The following is a 23332-nucleotide window of genomic DNA, read 5'->3' as shown; positions in this document are numbered from 1 at the left end:
TAAGGTAGAAAAACTATATGAAATACCTATATATTTTTTATTTGTTAGGTCAGTATGATATCTCTCATCAAAGATTTTCCTTATTTCTCTTTCTGATAGTTATTGCTAGTGTATAAAAATGCAACTGTTTTTTGTATCCTGCAACATTACCTAGCTCTTCAAAGATTTTATATCAAGTCTACAAATTTTGAGAGGAAATGACTAATTTCTCCTATTTTTAAAATACATACTTTTCAGATATTTCAATCAAAGGAAGAAATAGCTCTCCTAAGATGGAATCTGTTGTTTGGGAATGTGGTTGATCAACTTGATATGTTGGCCAAACGTGCCCTATGTAATAAAATGAAGAGAAGAGACAAGATGATGTCATTTTCTCGTATTGTGAAACCAAAAACAAATGCCTTTTGTGAGACCAAGCTAACAAACCTCTGACGGTGCAAAGAGTATTTACCTGTTTGAAGAACTTAACAGTAAGATATAGAAGAAATACTTCTTCAAGCTGAGACCTACAGGTATCTAAAGATCTTAAATATTGAATAGGCCTGATCATCCGAATCTCATTCAGATCCAAGAAGGATGGCTATGAGTTGGATTGTCTTCTATCTTTGGCCCTTGACTATGTTTGCGGAGCATATAGGTGGGCACAGTTTGTTTTCTTGTGAACCTATTACCTTGAGGATGTGCCAAGATTTGCCTTATAATACTACCTTCATGCCTAATCTTCTGAATCATTATGACCAACAGACAGCAGCTTTAGCAATGGAGGTAAGACTAGATCTATTCTTTGACATATCTTAAAAAATGATTCTCATGTTGCCCTGTTAACTAATCTAATGAATGTGTCTGACAAACAGGGAAAGGATGTTATTTTTAATACATCTTGTACATTAAAACATTATATATTTAAATCAGACTCTAAATATATTGAAGAATCCACGTTTGGGGGATGTTACTTGACGTTTTTTAGACATTAATACTTTTATAAAGAAATTTAAAGCACTGGAACATAGATAAAAGGCATTCAGAAGTTTAAAATTATCCAAGTTATATGATTGCGTCTTTTTTGTTATTTGGCTGATGATAAAACTTCAGATAAAGAGCAGAATATAATATTTGTAATTCAGTCATTAGATATTGAAGGTAACATGATTTTGAAATGTGAGTTGTTTTTTTCAGCCTTTAGGCTGGTAGTTTACAGTATTGGAATTTTCTTAAATGTTTAAAGTGATTTCTTGGTTTTACCATGTTTACATCAGTTTGTTTTTTTTAAAGAACATAACTCCTAAGCAATGGAAAAGTTTTTGTTGTGTGAATTATATGTTCTTGACCTCTGAGGATTTTATGAAAATTTGTTGCTTTACTTGAATTTTTATAATGGTGATTTTTAAGGCACTTTTTAATGATTTTACTTTAGAAAGTATGACAAATTAATGGGTATAGTTAATAGGTTTACGTAAGTATATATGTGTTTCTGTAGTGGTTTTAGAATTGTGGTCGAGGCTATGTTTACCGGATAAGATCTAGGAGGCAGTAAATGCTGGTGATAAGAAGCATAGCCTTTGGATGTGGACAGACCTGGCTTTGAATTCTAGCTCTATCACTTCCTAGCTATATTTCTTTGGGCAATTTATGAAGGCTTTTCTTACCATAGTTTTTTTGCTTATAAAATGGAGTTAATAGTGATATGAGCTTTTGTAACATACAAAATGAAAACATGTATATATAGTACCTGGTTCATAGTAAGTACTCTAAAAGTGATAGCATTTACCATTCATCCATATTCTCATATTAATACGTATAATTTACAGAGAATGTTTTGTATTTTAGTGTTTAATCCATTGTTACAGTGCTTTCAGCAAATTGAAGCCTACATGTTTTGGATTTCTTCATTTTATAGTAAAACTCAAAGGTTCATTACTTCTAAGTAAACTAACAAATCTGGGAAAATGTATAGAAAGATTATTATTCATAGATTTTGAAATGTGGAGGGCATCTTATATATCCAGATATTTGAAACATTATAGTTTGAACAAAACATTTTCTGCTCATCCTCTGACTACACAAGGTCTAACTGGTAAAGAGAGATTTGATGTAGATTGTCACATTAGGATATACAAAAATGGGTGATGATTTAATAGAGTAATTTGGTTCCAGTCACAGTCCCTACTGTGTATTAAAGCCATCAGTTTTCTCTCCCCCAAAACTAAAGTAGGAATACCCTTGTTTTTAGTATCATTACAAGTCAGTACAAATCATTTGGGAAGCAAAATAAGGCTGTAAGAAGTAAGTCATAAAAATATTTGTACTGACTTGGTTGTGCCACGTAGTAACTTTAAGGCTTTGGACTTGGGACTTAAGTCACTTAATATCCCTGAGCCTTGGTTTCTTCATTTGTGAAAAGGCATTAATAACAAAAAGTATATTGAAGGGCTGTTGAGATTAAATGAGAGATTTATAAAATAGCTAGCACAATTCATAGCACACAATAGATGATCCACACATGTTAATTCTATTGCAAATTCCATTTCTAAATGGAATTTAGAGAGAAAGTAAGAAAGATGATGTATGTGTTCCAAATGAACTTGTATCCCTACTGTAGGCCCATGGAACTTTGATAGTAATGGCATGGTCTCTTCTTCTCTACCCTCCTCCTAAACAAGCCCATGTAGTCTAGATATTTTACTGGCAATGAGGTTGCCTCAGTTTGAATTTCACATATTCTAGGGAAAGGACCTAAGTGGGTAATACTTTCTGAGAGAGGGCTCGAGTGATTTGAAGTAATTAATGTTGGGCATAGTTAGTTGCTTCTAGCATGGTTGTCATATCAGGATGCTATATTGGTAGAATCATCTGATAGTTTGAGAATGTGAACTTTCTGTAATAGCAAAAGACATAGATACTCAACAGTCAACACAATGTTATTCCAGATGAAAGTAAGGATTTTTAGGTCTGTCAAAGAACTGTGGATACGTGCCTGCCAGTTTTTGCCAGGAGCAAGTAATTGGAACAGGTAATCCCAGCACATTCTTGAGTGTTCACTGTGGGACTCGAAGAGTTGAAAGGTAGTTTCCTTGGTGTAGCATATTTCAGCAGACCCAGTCTTCAAGCCTGCTTAGGATTCATTCCTGTAGTGGTGTTTGATTAGTCAAAATGAGGGCTTGTAACAGAATAGTATATGGCAGTGAGCTAGGGTGCACAGATTAGAGAAAGTCCAGAATCTGGTTATCTCAAATTTGATTATTCATGATCAACAAGTTTGATATTCTTTCATTGTATGTGGAGAATTCCTAGTTTATACTGTCATTGAAATTGGGATGTTGTTAAATAATAGGGTATCAGTTTATTAACTTGGAAAAGAAGATCCTTGCTAGTATGTTATTCTACCCTACTTTCCAAAACATGAACATCTATACACAAACACACAACTTTTATAAGTTCTTAACTTGATGTCTTTCTTTTCCCCCTGATATCAGTGGCTTTTTATAGAAAAAAAAAAAATTTCTCGTTCCTGAGTTTCCTAAACTATTTTGAGCTGTCCAAATTGCTAAGTAAACTTTTGGGTACATTCAGAGAAGTTTAGTTTCTGGCCCTCTTACCTCTCTTGTCCTTTTCTTCCACCTAAAGGTAGTCTTCTAAAAATGGTTTTTGTTTATACTTCTATTAGAAAATTAAAAATATAACATTTATATAAAATGTTTATATAATATCTGTCTATATCTATGTATTCTTTCACTTTTCTTTGATATAGTGTCATACTGTTTGTTTTTGTTACCTTACTTTTTTCACTCAATATAACCTGGATATCCCATATTAGAATTTATAGATATTCCTCAAAAATTATTTTATAATTGTGGCAAAATATATATAACAAAATTTACCGTTCCAACTATATTGTTAAGTGACAGTCGAGTGGCATCAGTACATTCACCTTGTTATGTAATCATCACCTCTCTCCTTCTCCAGCATTTTTTCATCTTTCAAAACCGAAACTCTGCCCATTAAATAATAACTCTCCTCCATTCTCCCTTCCCCCATATTTCTTCTGCCTTACAACTCTTCTCCATCTCTATCTGTGCTCGATACCTCAATAAGTAGAAAAAAAAAGTAGGGGTAGGTAACACAATGTTATGTATGGTATATACATCCTGCTTTGGCTGAAGAAAAAATATACATGTTCATATAAGAGCAAATTATCTGGAATGCTTTTCCCTAAAGCCAACAGTGGTTGTTCCTGAGTTAGTGTAATTTATTTGTGTTTTCTATTTTTATGCTTCATTGAATGTTTGTATTTTCTGATTTTTCTCTAAGAAACTCATTGTACTTTTAAAATAATAAAATCAGTACAGAAATTTTGTTTTTAAAAAATCCCAACTGCCATTTTTTGTCTAGCTCCCAGTTGCAGTGCCTAAGACTTAGTGTTTTTTTTGTTCATTTTTTTTTTTTTTTTTTTTTTGCCTACAGAACCTGGTCTTCCTAGGTGGTCTCCCATCCAAGTAGTAACCAGGCCTGACCCTGCTTAGCTTCTGAGATGAGACATCAGGCTTGTTCAGGGTGGCATGGCCATAGACCATGGACCATGGCTCCACTGGGATATGAACCCAGGACCTTCTGTGTAAAGCAGAAGTGCTAACTGCTACACTATGGAACCAATTCCAGTGTTTATTAAATATATTTTGACTGAATGACAAACTGAAGAAAGAACTTAGTAAATGCCGTAAGGACATACAGGTCAAAGGGGATTAAAAAAAATAGGAATCATATGGGGAAGGCTTTAGTTGCAGATGATATTTGAGTGGGCCTTGAAAGACAGGGTTTTTTTTAAAAGAGAATAATATAATATACTCTCGCATTCTAATAATTATTTGGATAATCAAACATTTTATGGACAATAGTCTTTTTTTTTGGAAATGAAATTTCTTTGATCATATTTATTCTTGGAATTCATGGTTTCTGTCTTTAGAATACATCCATTATCCAGCAGATTTACTTTTCTTATTATCTTTTGTTTAAGTTAATATTAATAATGTGGTTTTCCCTAAGCAAACAACAATCTAGTGAAGTGGCTTAAGAAGCCTATTGTGTGACAGGGAAACTAGCCAGAAATTAAGAAGCTTCTAAATTAAAAAATGTACACACACAGTTAGTAGAGAAGTAATTGCATTTAGTTATTTCTGACTTTAGGGGGGAAAATAGCAGCTTTTAAAATTTTTAATTGATTTTCTTGTGATCATATTAAAGAAATACTTTTTAAAAACTTGTTTTAAATTGATTTATCAAATTGTGGTGAAATTTTGTTTGTAAAGTTTTATCTTTTGAGATAAACAATAATTCACAAATAGTTCATGATACTTGAAATATTGAAAGTTTATTTCCTAATGGAAAGTCAGATTTTATGGGCTGCTCTGAGGACTCCCCTTTGACTTAAGAAGATAACTATAGTCCTGTGATAATGGCATGTTTCTGCAAACCAACTCACTGCAAGATTATTGGAAAGTATTCAATATGCTGTCATGAAACACTTAAAAATATTAAGATTTGTAAAAGAAAAGGAAAACTATGGGATTAAAGGTGTTCACAAACCTAGAATTTATTTTTTTTAATGCAAAGTAACTCTTAAAGTTTTGAGCTTTTTCTCATTAGGAATTTTATTGTTACATAAAAAAGGAGTCTTTAAAAAGTATTATATTTAATCTCAAAATTATTCTAAAAAGTTTTTTTTTAATTATTCTATTTTTGGATCTGAAAGAGAATGAATACCATTTTTTAATTTTCAAGGCCATTCCACGTGTAGTTTCACATTTAGTGAATTTAGTCATAATATTCCCAAACGCAGTGGGATACAGTTTCTGTGGTTACCAGACCCTTTGTAGAGTGACAAAGATTGGAATTCTGATTCTCCTGAGTCAAATTTTGGCCTTTGACTCTGTCCCCTTTTCACACTCCTTGCTAAGCTTGGGCTGTTGCTATGCTTGAAGGCTAGTCAGCTAGCAGGTTCCTATGGTAACAGAAATGGAAATTTGAAAGAAGAAAGAGAATGGGAGCACAAAGGCTTGGTTGATTTGAATTTGAACAAAGAATGGAAGGTTCCATGTTGTGCACCTTTGTTGTAGAAACCAGAAATTTAATTTTAGAAAGTTACTTAGTTTGTAAACTTTCTATACCTGGTCTTAATTTAGTGAACAAAAGTGCTGTTTAAGGAAGTACTCAGTAAGAATCTTTTAAAATTTAATCAGCTAAAGTTCCTTTTTCTTCATAGTGCTTTAATGCTATTCCTTATTTTATATATTTTTCTCAACTTTACAGTATTCAGGCTACCTCATTTAATTTTGATTTTGCTGAGGTTAAAAATTGTTAGGGTTAAAGTCAAGGCAGTTTGCTTATTTGGAAAATGGTATTTTTGTTTGTTTTGAAATATAACAACTTTATTGAGGTATAATTTCTGTACAATAAACTTCACCCATTTAAAACATTCAGTGAATTTTGAAAGATGAATATACCCGTGAAACCATTACCACAATCAAGATATAGAGCATTTCTATCACCTCAAAAGCCTCCTTGTGTCCCTTTGTAGTCCACACCCTGTTAACTCCCTGCTCTAAGCAACCACTGATCCGCTTTCTGTTACTGTGGATTAGTTTTCTAGAGTTTTACATAAATATAATCATGCAGTATCTACTTTTTTATGTCTAATTTTCTCACCCAGCATAATGATTTTGAGATTCTTCCATGTTTCGTTTTGCTTTTTAAAAACATTCCCATTCCCTTTCTCACTTGGCATTTGAGAACAGGGAATTTAGCAGAGTTCTTCATGCCCATCAAATAGGCCTTCTCCAGCTCTATTAATTTGCAACTCTTCCCTCATCTCCTTTTAATCTATCATTTACTGTGTTCTATATGCTCTTTTATATATTATTTATGTCTTATTAGGACCATTTTGCAGGGAAAAAACAAGTTTAGAAAGGTTACATAGAACAAATTGGTTAAGCTCTTTGGATAAGAATGTCAAGCTTTGACTATGGGTCTTTGTAGCTGTGTGATCTTGGACAAATTACTTAACTTACTGTGCTTCATTTTCTTCTCATGTATTATGAAATGGGATTAATGATAGTAGTATCTACTTTATGGGATTGTTGAGAGGGTGAATGAGAATGTGTGTAAGGCACTTAGAACACTGACTCTCCTATAGTAAGTGTCACTAAATGCTGCTGAGATATAGCACAAGATACTTAGATCTAGTAAGTGGCAGAAGCATAAACTTACAGTTTTAGGCTCAGTGCAAGCAGTGCAAAACAGTCAAATCAATTTTATAATTATGGGGCTCACAGATGGAGGTTTTACTAACATAGTAACATAACTGTTGGATTAGTTGGTATTTTATGTATTGCTGAATACCAAGCAAATTTGAGACTTGGTTAAGACATATATGAGTGTGTGTGTGTGTGTGTGTGTGTGTATATATATATATATACACTTATATACATATGATTTTGTATATACATCAGCATGTGAATATGATACATTTTTTAACTTAAATAATTATAGACTCATGGGAAGTTGCAAAAATAGTACAGGAGATAATATGTCATTATCACAGGAGTATAGTTATCTTCTTAAGTCAAAGGAGAATCCCCAGAGCATCCCATGAAATCTGACTTTCCTTTAGGAAGTAAACTTTTAATATTTCAAATATCATGAATAATTTGTGAATTATGGTTTATCTCAATAGTTAAAACTTTACAAACCAAATTCTACCACGCTATTGTACTCTACTTAGTTTCCTCCTGATCTTATTATATAACTATTTTACAGTATCAATACCTGGAAATTAACATTGATACAGTCTACAGACCTTATCATAGTTCACCAGTTTTTAAATGTACTCATTTTTGTGCATGTGTATATGTATGTGTGTGTAGTCTTTGTAACTTTATCTCATGTATAAACTGATGTAGCCACTGTTACAGTTAAGATACAGAAATGTTTTGTCATCACCAAAGAACTCCCCTACGTGTATTTCCTTTCTCCCTCCTCCTCTTTTCCTAATTCCACACAACCACTAATTTGTTCTGTCTCTACAATTTTGTCATTTCGAGAATGTTATACAAATGGAATTGTACAGTATGTAATCTTTGGAGATTGGCTTTTTTCATTTAGCATAATACCCTTGAGATCTGTCCAAGTTGTTGCAGGTATCAATAGTCATTGTTTTTAATTGCGTAGTAGTAGTCTGTTATAGAGATGCACCACAATTTGTTTAACCAATCACTCATTGAAGGACATTGGGTTGATTCTAGCTCTTTGCTATTGCAAATAAAGCTGCTATGAACATTCATGTAAGGTTTTGTGCAAACTTAAGTTTTCATTTGGGGAGGATAAATGCCCAGGAGTGTGATTGCTAAATCATATGATAAGCTTATATTTGGATTTTTAAGAAGCAGCTCAACTGTTTTCCATAATGGTTGTGCCATTTTACATTCCCACCAGCAGTGTATGAGAGATCTACTTTCTCTGCATTCTCACCACCATTTGGTATTTTCACTGTTTTTTAATTTCAGCTTTTCTAATGTGATGTAGTAATATCTTACGTGGGTTTAATTTGTGTTTCTCTCATGGCTAATGATATTGAACATCTTTTCATGTGCTTATTTGCTATTTACATGTCCTTTCCGGTGAAATGTCTGTTCACATCTTTTGTTCATTTTCCAGTTGAATTATTTGTTTTTGACTTTTGAATTTTGAGAGTTTTTTTAGTATATTCTAGATACAAATCCTTTGAGGATATATGGTTTACAAATAGTTTATCTTCGTCTGTAGCTTGTCTTTTCAATTTCTTAACAAGGTCTTTTTAGGAGAACAGAAGTTTTAAATTTTAATGAAGTCTGATTTACCATTTTTTAAATTTTACGTTTAGTGCTTTTGGTGTAATTTTTAAGGATTCTCTAGCCTAGGTCTGGAAGATTATGTTTCTTTTTCTTTTCTTTTTTTTTTTAAGTTTTATAGCTTTATGTCATATTTAAATCCATGATCAATTCTCAGTTAGTTTGTATGAGGTATTGTTTATTTTTTTGCTTATGGATATCCACTAGCTTCAGCACCATTTATTGAATTGCTTTTGTTCTTGTCAAAAATCATTTGGCTTTTGTGTATTTATCTGGATTCTCCATTCTGTTCTGTTGATCTTTGGGTCTATCTCTCCATGAGTACCATAGTGTTTTAATTATTGTTAGCTATGTAGTAAATTTTTAAATTGTATAGCATGATTCTTTCCACTTTTTAAAAGTTGTTTCAGTTATTCTACTTTCTTTCTTTAAATCTAAATTTTAGAATAAACTTGTCTTTATGTACTAAACGTAATCTAGAGATCATTTGGGGGACATTGACATTTTTAAAAAATTGATTGGGGTAACATTGGTTAATATGTAAATTTCAGGTGTACAACTTTATAATACAACATGTACGTACTTTGTTGTGTTCAGTTGACATCTTTTCATGTTGAATCTTCAATCCATGAACAGTGTTGTGGGTTGAATTGAGTCTCCCTAAAATTTATATGTTGAAATCCTAAACCCCAGTACTTCAGAATGTGACTTTATTTGGATTTAGGGTCATTCTAAATGTAATTAGTTAAGAGGAGGTCATACTGGAGTAGAGAGGGGCCCTTAATCCAATGTCACTGATGTCCTTATGAAAGGGAAATTTGGACACAGACACACATAGAGGGTAGATGATGTGAAGAGGCTCAAGGAGAATGCTATGTGAAGGCTGAATTTGTGCTGCCACAAGCCAAGGAACTACTAGGAGCTAGGAAAGAGGCCAGGAACAGATTCTTTCCTAGCACCTTCAGAGGGAACATGGCTCTGCTGACACCTTGATCTTGGACTTCTAGCTTCCAGAAATGTGAGAAAATGAATTCTGTTGTTTAAGCCACTCAGTGTGTGTGGTGTTTTGGTATGGCAACCCTAGCAAACTAATACAAGTATATACCTGTTCATTTATTTATATCTTCTTTGATTTCTTTCATCAGCGTCCTGTATGTGTTTTGTTGGATTTATACCATATTTGTCTTTTTTTAGTGATTTTAATTTAGTTATCATTGCTCATTGTATATAGAAATACAATTTTTTCATATGTTTTTTGTTATATCCTGCAACCTTGCTGAACTCACTTGTTAGTTCTAGGAGGTGGTTTTTTGTTTTGTTTTTTTTAGATTTCTTGGGATGTTCTATGTAGACAGTAATATCATCTGCAGATAAGGACAGTTTTCTTTTTCCCATTTATACATCTTTTATTTTCCTTTTCTTACTTTATTATGCTAGTAGGGCTTCAGTACTATATTGAAGGGAATGGTAAACAGGCATCTGTCTCTTGTTTCCAATCTTAGAGGTAAGAATCTAGTGTTTCACCATTACATATAATGTTAACTGTAGGGTTTTTGTAGATGTTCTTTATCAAGTTGAGAAAGTTACCCTCTATTTCTAGTTTGCTGAAAACTTTAAAAATCATGAATGCTATTTCTGTATCATTTGGTATCATCATATGAGTTTTCTTTGTTAGCTTGTTAATTTGGTGGATTATAGTGATTGATTTTTGAATATTAAGTCTGCCTTGACTTCCTGGAACAAACCCTACTAGGTTATGGCATATAATGCTTTTAATATATTTTTGAATTTGATTTGCTACTATTTTGTTAAGGATTTTTGCCCTGATGTTCAGGAGGGATATTGGTTTATAGTTTTCTCTTTTTGTACTATTTTTGTTTGGCTTTGATAGTAATCCTTGCTTTGTAGAATTAGTTGAGATTAGTTCTCTCCTATTTTCTGGAAGAGATTGTATAGAATTTGTATTCTTTAAATGTTGGTTAGATTTTACCAATGAAACCATCTGACCTAGATATTTCTTTTTCAGGAGGTTTTAAATTACACAGTCAATTTCTTTGATAGTTATAGGACTATTCAGATTATCAGCTTCATCTTGGGTGAGTTTTGGTAGTTTGTGGCTTTTGAGGAATTGGTCCACTTCATCTAAATTGTCTAATTTATGTACATATCTTATATACTTATCTTTTTAATGTCTGGAGACTCTATTGACATCTTTCATTCTTGATATTGGTAACTTATGTTTATCTTTTTTATTTATCAGTCTTGCTAGAAGTTTATCCATTTTATTGATATTTTCAAAGAACCAGCTCTTGGTTTGAGTGATTTTTTTTTTCTTTATTGCTTTTCTGTTTTCAACTTTACTGAGTTTTCTTCTTTATTATTTTCTTCCCATTTGCTTGCTTTTTATTTTCCTTTGGCTATTATGAATAATGCTGTTCTGCTATGAACATTCATATACACATTTTTGCTTGAACACCATTTTTAATTCTTTTGAGTATGTTCCTAAGAGTGGAATTGCTGGACCATATGGTAATTCTGTTTAACTTCTTGAGGAATCACCAAACTGTTCCATAGTGGTCGCCTCATTTTGTAAGGGTTCCGATTTCTCCACATTCTTATCAACATTCGTTATTTTTTGTTTTTTAGATTATCATAGTGGGTGTGATGTGGTATCTCATTATGGTTTTAATTTGCGTTTCCCTAATGTCTGATGACTAATGAGCATCTTTTAATGTGCTTATTGGTCATTGCATAACTTCTTTGGAGAATGTCCAAGTATTTTGCCCATTTAAAAATTGGATCATTTGTCTTTTTGTTGAATTGTAGGAATTCTTTATGTGTTCTGGATATTAGACCCTTATCAGATACCTGATTTTCAAATATTTTCTTTCATTCTGAGGGTTGTCACTCTCCTGAGAGTGTCTTCTAATACACAAAAGCTTTTGATTTTGATGAAGTCCAAATTATCCATTTTTCTTTTGTGCTTGTGCTTTGGTATCATATCTGAGAAACCATTGCCAAAACCTAAGGTCATGAAGATTTATTTTATCCCTATGTATTCTTTTACAAGTTTCATAGATTTTGCTCTTATATTTAGGCCTTTGATGCATTTTGAGTTAATTTTTGTATGTGGTATAAGGCAATGATCCAACTCTACTCTTTTGCATGTGAATTTTGTCTGTAGCCTCATAAGACCAAAGCTCTGATGGTTTCTTGTTTTTCTAGCATCAGCAAAACTTGATTCTCAACCTCTTGCCTTTTGCCCAGATTCACCAAATGCCTCCTTGGAAATGTGGCTGCAATAACCAGGCCACCTCACCATGCTTCCTTGGTCTCTGGATTCTTGGTCTCTTTAGCTCTTTTCCTTCAACAGTTCTCAAATAGCTTTAAAACGATATAGTTAAACTTTTCCCTTATATTTTAACGTTTTTCTTCATGGAAACATTGGTTTAGCAGAAACTACTCCTTTATACTTGGACACGATAGTTACATATAGTTTATTGTCACAAATAGTTCATTTTTATATATCGGTTTTCACATCTATTATACAGTTAACTTCTTTGACATCAGTTTCTGTGATCCTGGGTTTTCTGGCTACATTATGTATAGGAGATCTCTGGAAAATATATATTGGTGTAGAAATAAATTGGTTCTTAATCAGTAGAAAGGACTGGTGGTGAGAACCTTTGTAGTCAGTTCAAAATCAACAATGATTCTGAAACTATTATATAAACAAGTGGAAAATTATTTGGTAGTCAAAAGCCTAGATGCATTTTCTTTGGGATATTTGATCTATTCCTGTGGTTATAATGATGATTTTAGTATGATTTTATGTTTAGAGACACTACTTTTTCTTTTTGTTTTCTTAATATCAGCTTACAGCTAGCTCTGTTTACATCATGTGATTTCAGTGTTTAAAGAACTCTGTTTAAAAAAAATTAACGTAAAAAGAACAAGGAAATGTGAGACAAAGATGAGAGATTTCTTCCTTAAATCCCACACTGAAAAATAACTACTACTATAACTACTTATCTCCCCTCTCCTTTCCTTTGCTTTCATTTTTTGTCCTTTCTCTACTGTTGATTCATGTAAATTGAAGAAAAATTGAAATACATAAAAGGAAGAAAATTAAAATCTCTTGCACTCCCATCGCCAATCAGTAATCACTCTTTTAAGCATTTGGCATATATCGTGTTTCTTTTCTTTGTAAAATGGATCATATTGTTATTAGTGTTTCTCAGTCCTGTCTCTTCAATAATATCACCTGTCACAATTAAAATATACACATACATTCTGGGATACACCTCAGACTTAACTAAATCGGAATCTCCAGGGATAGGGCTAACAGGGTTTTAAAAAAACAAAAACTCCTTCAGAAATCTTTAGTAATCTTCAGATTTTTTTTTAAATGAAAAAAATGAATATTGCAATATTGTCTATAGAAAACTTTAATTTGTATACAACACTTTCACTAATGATTCAATTTTAACTTTTTCCTAGCCATTCCACCCTATGGTGAATCTGGATTGTTCTCAGGATTTCCGGCCATTTCTTTGTGCACTCTATGCTCCTATTTGTATGGAGTATGGACGTGTCACACTTCCCTGTCGTAGGCTGTGTCAGCGGGCTTACAGCGAATGTTCAAAGCTCATGGAGATGTTTGGTGTTCCTTGGCCCGAAGATATGGAATGCAGTAGGTGCGAAAGTCGTATTTTCATGGATCATTACTTATGTTGCAATATATTTAAAATTACTTGTCTTCTAGTTCATCACTTTTTAAAAACTTTTTTTTTAAGTATGTATATTAGTCTTAATTTTGAACAGCAGTTTCATGGCCTCAGAATTACTCATTTCCTTAGGAATTTGGAAGCTTTAATTTAAAAAGGTAGAAAAAGAAAAATGTTTCTCTGAAGAAATTTTTAAAAGAATTAAATTAAGAAAAACATAAGATATTCAGTTGATTTTTCTCCCTTGAATTTTTTTTCTGGTTATAAAAGTAATGCCATTTATGAAAATTAGAAAATACAGAGAAGAAAATAATCATTTGTTGCCTCATCATTAAATATCTTTAATGATAATTTAATGGGACTTATATCTTTATGATTTAAACGTGTTAATGACTAAAGTACTTCTTTCAGTTACGTTTTTCTATCATGTATTAATATACCAGACCCAGAAAATGTCAGATGCTTTTCTAATCATTTTCAATATATAGATTATAAGCATTTCCTGAAGATTTGAGGATGTTTACTAGACAGTCTTAGAGATTTGTACCAGAGAACATTATTATTAGTAGTAGTAAGGTTTACAGTAGTAATGTTTGTTATTTTTTATATAATAACATTATGCCTTTTTGTATCCTGAAGTATTTCAAGGTTAAAGAATAATAAGATGAATATGTATGTACCTGTTATTATCTAGCTTTTCCCAGTCTTTAACATTTTGTAATATTTGTTCTAGAATTTTTTCTTTTTAAGAAAGAAAACTATAGTCTATGGCCATGCCACCCTGAACATGCCCAATCTCATCTGATCTCGGAAGCTAAGCAGGGTCGGGCCTGGTTAGTACTTGGATGGGATTCCACCTGAGAATACTGGGTGCTGTAGGCTAAAATAAATAAAGAAATAAAATAAAAACGGGCTAAGATCTGCATAGACATTTCTCCAAAGAAACACAAATGGCCAATAAGCACTTGAAAAGATGCTCAACATTAGCCATCAGAGAAATGTAACTCAAAATCACAATGAGATACCACTTCACATCCACTAGGTTGGTTAGCCCCTCCTACCAGCCCCACACCACCCCCCACCACCACTACCAACCTACATGCAAACAATCTGACATAAAGACCAGGTTGGGTATATGACAGCATGGAGTGTCATCGACTAAATTGAAGTAAGTTTCACAAGGAGGAAAGAGAGAAATATTTATGGAAAAAAAAAAAGGAAGATGAAAAGAGAAGAGATGAAGGCAGGCAGGCAGGGAAGAAAGGAAGGAAGGAAGGAAGGAAGGAAGGAAAGAAAGAGGGAGAGAGGGAGGAAGGGAGGAAGAAGGAAGAAAGGAAGGAAGGAAGGAAGGAAGGAAGGAAGGAAACAAGGAAGGAAGGAAGGAAACAAGGAAACAACTATACAGATAGAATTGAAAGTTCCTTCCCTGACACCTGTCCTGATTTTATTCCTTTCTTTTGTCCCCAGAGATGAGTTAATCATTATGTTGAATTCATTGTTAATCATTCCTATGCTTGTTTTTATACTCTTACTGCATATATACATATCTATAAACAACATTACATTTTTTTTTTACATGTGCCTATGTTTATATCCGTATCATTCTGGGTCATTCCTTTAATTGCTATATAATGACCAGTTGCATTAATACCCTATAGTTATTTAGCCATCTTCTAGTGATGGTCATTTGGATTAGGGTTATTTCCAGGTTTTTGCTATTATAAACAATGCTGTACTGAACATTCTTTTCTCCTTCATGTTTAATATTAATTTTATTTTAACAATAGTCCTTTGAGGTAGGTAAAAAGCAGGTGTTATGCTCATTTGAAAGATGCAAAAATTTAAGAAATAAAACATTAGTTTTTATGGTCAATTTACTAACATTTTGCTTTCTCATATTTGTCTACTCTATTTCCCACCTATTTAACCTGTTCTCTTATTTAGCCCCAACTAACCCACTCTCTACTCAAACATCTGATAGTACTTATAGTCCCTCTTTTGGAAGTCTAAATTTCTTGGTGTTTATAACAACAGGTATGAATCACCTGGTCCAAAACCTTATTTTGTGTTTCTTGTATCTAACTCTCATTGTTTAGTGGTCTTTTTATTTAGTGAATGATGGAGAATGCGAAGAAATAAGATCAGAAAAGTATTAGGGGGTGGTAGCTCTGGTATGGAATTCAGATTTGATTCTGACTGAGAGGGGAAGTCATTAGAGAATTTTGAACAGAAGAGAAATGGTCATGAACACAGGAGTGGCTACTCTGTGGAGGGAGATTGATTGTAAGCCACTCCCGGAGTCCAGAGAAGATGTGCTGATGGCTCAAACTGTGGGGCAGCAAAGTGGAGGAGATGAGAAGTGGTCAGATTTTGGATATGTCCCCAAATAGAATGACAGGATTTGCCAGTAGGTTGTGAGGTATATGTAAGAGAAGAAACTTCAAAGATGACCCCAAGGTTTCTGGCCTGAGCAACTAGAAGAATAGAATTACCACTTGTGGAATTGGAGAAATACAAGGAGTGGAAATCAAGAGTTTGGTTTTAGAAGGCTTAAAGCTTGAGGGGTATGTATATGTTGAATTGGCAGTTGGATATACAAATATATCCGTAAAAATATATAGTATTACTTTGCATGGTTTTAAACATTATATCATTTATATATTCGTACACACATGCACACACACAGACACACATACACATATATTTCTGCAACAGACTTACCTCTCCAAACTTCTCTCTTGTCAAGTCATGCACACCTCATGCTCCAGTACTAAACATTCCCTGTTTAAACCACTATGCCTTTGCTTACATTTCTTTCTAGAATACTGACTGGCATATTTCCAATACTGGCAAATACTGCTTTAAAATCCTGTATTGAGGAACTTACTCTGTAAAGTCTTTCATAACCTCTTCCCCTGAAATAATCTTTCTCTATATCATTTTTTTACTTTATACAGATTTTGATAGCTTCATGTATCACACTACTGTATTTTGTGTTGTGTTTATAAGTTTGTGCCTCCTTTTAGAGTTAAGGATAGAGATCCTGTTTTGTTTTGTTTTTTTTGTCTGTTTATGTTAAACCCTAGCATACTCCAGGATTCCAATAAATGCCTAAACACAATAAGTTTATATCTTTTGGCTTTATAATTCTAAGTTCTGTGAAGAAAATGGTTTGTATTAGAAAATAAAACAGTGTGCTACAGCATGAGGTTATTATACATGTATTTGGCAAACAATATCAGTGATAGTTTCTTGGAAACTATTTGATGCACATAAACTAGTAAACATCTAGTTAGTGAGAGTCTGAAGGCTTAGAAACTGCTACTGGCAATAAAATTGAAGATGCAGGAAGTTCATGAGAATGGTATCCTTAGTTGGGTAAGTATATCTGCAACACAACCTTGTTTTCTATGTTCTGAGGTTATGACGCTTTCTCAAGTCTGTAGATCATGTCCCTTTGGAGAACTGTTAGAATGTAGATTTCTTAGGTCCTAACACAGGCACACTGAAAAATGATTTGGGTGATGGGAACCAAGAATTTGCATTTTAAAAGAACTTAAAGTTTTTTCATGCACACTAAAGTCCGAGAATAACTTAATTAGAATATAATGGATTGGAGAGAAATTCTAGATGGTAGGAAAGAACTAGTTGACAGTAGAGATCTTAGAAGGCCTTTCATTAATCAATATAATAAGCAAAATAAGCTGTAAAATGGGAAGGAAAAATAAAAAAACTAAGCCATTTATAAGGATATTTAATGCTAAGCTAACTTAAAACACTTTGGGCCATGCATTTAGCGAAGATTTTTAACTCATGTTTAAGTAATTTCTATTTGAGTCTAGAGTAAATTGAGGAATATACTGTAGTTAAAGGTTAGGAAAAAATAACTTTGGCTTCTATTCTTTTGGAGCTATACACTTACATATATTTATTTATATATTTTTTACTTATATATGTTTGTATTTTTAAATCTTACTTTAAACTGTGTGTCCTAAATAAATCATTTATATATATACTTTTATTGATAACTGTGCTTGCCTATTTTAGGAAAGAGTACTGTTTCTAAAACCAAAACAAGATTAAGTATAAAACCATACCATTTTTGGTCAACTATGGAAAATCTAGTTGTATGGCCCATACAGAAGATATCACTTTATTCCTACTTATTGTAATGTGCTCTTAGGACATAAGAATAAATAATAAGGCCATAAGTGCTAAATTTGGAAATTACTAGGTGGCAGTAGATTTCCCAATTAGTAAAATGGTTCTCATCTTGTATTTTCTAGGTTCCCAGATTGTGATGAGCCATACCCTCGACTTGTGGATCTGAATTTAGCTGGAGATCCTACTGAAGGAGCCCCAGTGGCAGTGCAGAGGGACTATGGTTTTTGGTGTCCCCGAGAGTTGAAAATTGATCCTGATCTTGGTTATTCCTTTTTGCACGTGCGTGATTGTTCACCTCCTTGTCCAAACATGTACTTTAGGAGAGAAGAACTTTCATTTGCTCGCTATTTCATAGGATTGATTTCAATCATTTGCCTCTCTGCCACGTTGTTTACTTTTTTAACTTTTTTGATTGATGTCACAAGATTCCGTTATCCTGAAAGACCTATTATATTTTATGCAGTCTGCTACATGATGGTATCATTAATTTTCTTCATTGGGTTTTTGCTTGAGGACCGAGTAGCCTGCAATGCATCTAACTCAGCACAGTATAAGGCTTCCACAGTGACACAAGGATCTCATAATAAAGCCTGTACCATGCTTTTTATGGTACTCTATTTTTTTACTATGGCTGGCAGCGTTTGGTGGGTAATTCTTACCATCACATGGTTCTTGGCAGCTGTGCCAAAGTGGGGTAGTGAAGCTATTGAGAAGAAAGCATTGCTGTTTCATGCCAGTGCATGGGGCATCCCTGGAACTCTAACTATCATCCTTTTAGCGATGAATAAAATTGAAGGTGACAATATTAGTGGCGTGTGTTTTGTTGGCCTCTACGATGTTGATGCATTAAGATATTTTGTTCTTGCACCCCTCTGCCTGTATGTGGTAGTTGGGGTTTCACTCCTCTTAGCCGGCATTATATCCCTAAACAGAGTTCGAATTGAGATTCCATTAGAAAAGGAGAACCAAGATAAATTGGTGAAGTTTATGATCCGGATTGGTGTTTTCAGCATTCTTTATCTCGTACCACTCTTGGTAGTAATTGGATGCTACTTTTATGAACAAGCTTACCGTGGCATCTGGGAAACAACATGGATACAAGAACGCTGCAGAGAATATCACATTCCATGTCCATATCAGGTAAGGGAAACCTTGTTCTAAATTTCAGAATGTGTAATAGTGAAAAGAAGGCATACTACTATAAAGAGCTTATCTTAGCTGGGTTTTTTAAAAAACTTCATGAACCTTCTACTTGTACATTAAAAGTTTAAGTAAAGATAATGAACAAATATATTGTAAAAATGTTATACACGTTATGTAAATATCTTTCTTTTAAAAATGGCTTTTACAAGTCTAAGCTATGGGCTGTTAAGCAACTACTGTTACCGCAAAACAGTTGCTCGTTGATTCTTAGAAATCTGCAGATTTGTGGGGAAGAAGCACTTTAACAACTCGGATAAAAAGGCACTGTCTTTTTGTGGAAATTTTACTGATGTTCAAATAGAAATTAATTGTAACAGTTTTGCAAAAATAATAGAATGCAGTTGTACAAACTGTTTCATTTCTTAATTGGTCTTTGTTTTTCTTCTGCATACTGAATGTTTTGTGATTTACCTTTGAGTTTAAAGAGATCAGATAATCATAGAATAGTTGTAGAATCAGAGAGTTTACGTGTAGAAAGAACTTTAGAGATCACTTATTTAGGTTCCTTCTATAATTTAGTGTTAAATATCTGTCTCATTCGAGGCTTAGGAATGTATGGTAACTTGCTCTCATACTCGGTTGGGATTTAGTCCTGTAAGAGGAGTGAAACAATGAAAGTAGTTCAGAGGAGTTGATGCTAAGTCTTTAACTCTCATCTTAAAACCTTCTCTGGAACTTATGCCACTAGCTATTATCCTCTCTTCCTTTTAAAGACAGGTTTTCTTGAAAGAGTGGTCTCCTATTCATCATGTTCCAGGTTTCCCATTCTCGAAGTACAGCAGCCATCCTTTCATCTACCCCAACCCTTATGTTTCTCTAATACCTTATAAATATCTTTGTTAAACTATTTGTGTATTATAGATAACTTTTACTTGTCTATTTCTCTTACTAGACGGTAAGCTCTTTGAAAGCAAGAATTTCTTTTTGATATTTTCATATTTTTGAATGCATATTCTTTAGGTTAATAGATAGCATTGAAAATGTGAGTGAACAAATTGAGAAGAAGAGACATTTAAAAAATGGTAACAGTGGTACTAGAGACAAGGAGTGTGTAATTAGCACATAGTCAAAGCTCAAATATTTGATGACTAAGAATGCTAGTACCCCTTTTATTTTATGGTATAAATAGTCCTATACAAAATTACATTTTTATTAGTTTTATTGTATAAGTATTAGCTGCTGGGTTTAAAAAAATATACCAATTCATAATTAAGAGACCAGAAAAAGTGAATACTTGAAACTATTAAATTTCTTAACAGAATTATTTATTAAAAACTCAATATGAATTTTCAGACCTGAATCTAAGGATTGAATTTTGCCTCTAATGAGAAAGAAGGAGATGGTCGAATTACATCATATGCTTCCCCATATAAGTTATCTAGGATTACAAATATATATTAAGGCTATTGAAGAAATTATGTTTGACTGTGAAATAATGTTCTAAAAAATACCAAACCTCAAACATGTAAATTAGTAAATTAGAGTAATTGGGATGCTGCTATTTTCAAGACATTCCTAGAATTTTTTTAGCATCTTTAGAACCAGTTTAAGCTACACAGAAAACGTGTGTGTACACGTGCATTCCTTTATATTCATAGGTTAAAAGTGTTTTTTATTTCTAATATACTGAAAAGAATAGAGAATGATATAATAACAATAACATATTATTAAGTTGCAAACTCTGGAGCAAGAATCCTGGCTTCTTTCATAACTTACTAGATTTATAACCTTAGACCAACGTCACCCCTCTCTGCTTCAGTTCCTCATCTGTAAAAACAAAGAATAGAATCTAATAGTAATAAAATAGTAATAGTATTAAATATAAATAGTAATAGAATCTACCTCCTAGGGTTGTTTTTAGGAGCATACATGCAGACACTTAGAAGAGTGCCTACTATGTAAGTACTCAAATGTTAGCTATGTTATTCATTTTCTTCATTTGTTATTGCTGCTGATATTACTTACACACATACACACACATATATGTATATATAAATACAGGTTTTTAAAACCATTCAATATCAAGCTTTAGCAAACACCATATTGGCTTCAGACTTTTCAAAGAAATCATATTACAGATTTGACTGACTTCTTGTATACCCTTCCCCACTCCTGTTCTTCTTATTCCCTACCCATAGCTAACCATCATTCTAAATTTGGAGTATCATTCCCATGAAAGTCTATACAATTACCAATGTATATAAAAAAAAATTTGGTTCACATAATATATAAATGTTATACTATACATGTTTCTATAACTTGATTTTTTAACTTAACATTTAGTTTTTGAGATCCATTTATGTTAATACTTTAGCTCTCATTCATTCTTTAAATGTTTCCATTTAAGGAAGTTTATATTAATATTTTAAATATTTGGAAGTATAGAAAATAACTGACTCCCATGTGCTCACAGCCTGACTATCTTGAAATCTTAACATTATGTTGTATATATCTTATCTATAATTAAAGACACAGTAGATGAACCCCTCAGTTCCCTTCCATAGTCCCATTCCCTTTCCTTCTCCTTCCCCAGAGGTAGCCCTGCTCATAAATGTGATATTTATCATTCTTCCCAATATTTTTATACTGTGGATAAATATTTATATATCTATAAAACTGTTTAATTGTGGGATATGATGTCTTCAGCTCATGCTTATTTTAATTTATACTCAGTAGAGTATGAGTTTGATAAGGTCGAACATGTTTTCATATGTTTATTGGCCATTTGGGGTTTCTCACCTGTGATTTGCCTATTTATTACCTTTTTCCATTGCTCTGTTAGATTATTTGCCTTTTGTTGTTGTTGTAGTTTAAATGTTCTTGGTTTTAATTCTTTGTCAGTTATTTGTATTGCAAATGTCTTACTCTGCTCTGTAGCTTGTCTTTTAACTTTGTGTTTTCTTTGCCTTTTGTGTTTCAAGAAAACCTTCCCTACCTCTAAAGCCATAAAAGTGGTCTGCCATATTTTTTCTATCAGTTTTTAAATTTTTATTTTTTTGATTCATATCTCTAATCCTTGAAATTTATTTTTGTCTATGAGTAACATAATTATATTTTTTCCATATTAATAAGCAGTACGCTTCCTGCACCATTTATCAAATAAGCCCTTCTGAATTGTGGCACAACCTGTCATGTATAAGTTCCATTTTTAGGCTCTCTCTTTTGTTCCATTTGGTCTATTTGTATAACTTTGTGTTATTTCTACATTTCCCATACTTATTCTTCAAAATTATTTTAACCATTGTTGGCACTTTTCTATATGAATTTTAGAATCAATTTATCCATGAAAAAACTATTGAGATTTTGATTGAACTTGTTTTTGATTTTAAATGAATCTCAGGAAAATTGCCATTTTTATAATACCGAGTTTTAATATCTTTTTTATATATTCACTCATTTATTCCTATATACCTTAAGTTTTTGTTGCAATTGCAAATGAGGTCTTTTCTCTATTACATTTTTAAGTTGGTTATTGCTGTTGTACAAGAATGCCATTGATTGATTTTTATATATTGATCCTATATTGAGCAACCTTGCTAAGCTCTTATTAGTTCTAATTGTGTATGGATTCCCTTCGATATTCTTTGTAGAAAGCCTGTTGTCTGCAAATAAGAACAGCTTTGTCTCTTGCTTTCCAGTTCTTATGTTTTATTTAAGATTTTTGCATTTACAGTAATCCCCCTTTATCTACAGGGATATGTTCTATATATTATGTTTTTTCCTATACATACATACCTGTGGTAAAGTTCAATTTATAAATTAGGGACAGTAAGAGATTAATGACAATAACTACTAATAAAATAGAACAATTGTAACAGTTACTCAGCTTTCACTTAAAGGAAGCATGGTATTTCCTGTATACACATAACTTTTCACTTAGGGGAATCCCTTTACGACTTCTCTTTGGCATATCCTAACTGCCAGCATCACTACTCTTGTACTTTGGGGCCATTAAATAAAAAAAGTTACTTGAACACACGCACTGAGATATGGAGACAGTCAATCTGAATAGTTTATTTCTGAAATTTTCTATTTAATATTTTCAGACTGCAGCTGACTGCAGGTAACTGGTACCACAGAAATCGAAACTATGAATAAGGGCAGGGTCGAAGGAGCTACTGTATACTCATGAATGAGGCAGACTGTGATAATTTTTTTTTTTTTCTGTACTATCCTTATTCACTTTGGGCATCCAGGCTATAATAACTTCATGAAGTGAGTTGCCTCCTTCTCTGAAACAGTTTTTGCAATAAATAGGGGCCATCTGCTCTTTGAAAGGGTTGTTATAGCCTCCTATAAAAACTCTCTATCATAGTATCTTTGAAGTAGGGAGAAGTTGTGGAAGGAAATGCGTTTATT

The 23332-nt window shown here is 32.8% G+C and overlaps 1 protein-coding gene and 2 pseudogenes across 2 annotated transcripts in view; 2 read left to right on the top strand and 1 right to left on the bottom strand.

Annotated features, from left to right (window-relative positions):
* Positions 1-236: 236 nt before the first annotated feature.
* FZD3 (frizzled class receptor 3) overlaps positions 237-23332 on the top strand; it is a 63614-nt gene continuing 40518 nt past the window's right edge. Inside the window, exons 1-3 of one of the 2 annotated variants that reach the window (XM_006906242.3) lie at positions 237-765; positions 13380-13576; positions 17893-18910. In XM_006906242.3, coding sequence (XP_006906304.1) covers positions 577-765; positions 13380-13576; positions 17893-18910 — 1404 coding nt within the window. In that variant the 5' untranslated portion in view covers positions 237-576. Of the gene's footprint in view, positions 766-13379; positions 13577-17892; positions 18911-23332 lie in introns of those variants that run through there. The other variant, XM_015585146.2, reaches the window with a different exon arrangement.
* Positions 4453-4568, bottom strand: LOC112475151 (annotated as a pseudogene).
* On the top strand, positions 14370-14488 carry LOC112475180 (annotated as a pseudogene).

Source organism: Pteropus alecto, unplaced genomic scaffold (assembly GCF_000325575.1).
Source record: "Pteropus alecto unplaced genomic scaffold, ASM32557v1 scaffold50, whole genome shotgun sequence".
Lineage (NCBI taxonomy): Eukaryota > Metazoa > Chordata > Mammalia > Chiroptera > Pteropodidae > Pteropus > Pteropus alecto.
The sequence above is the reverse complement of the archived record's forward strand: the minus strand, read 5'-3'. Positions and strand labels throughout refer to the sequence as shown.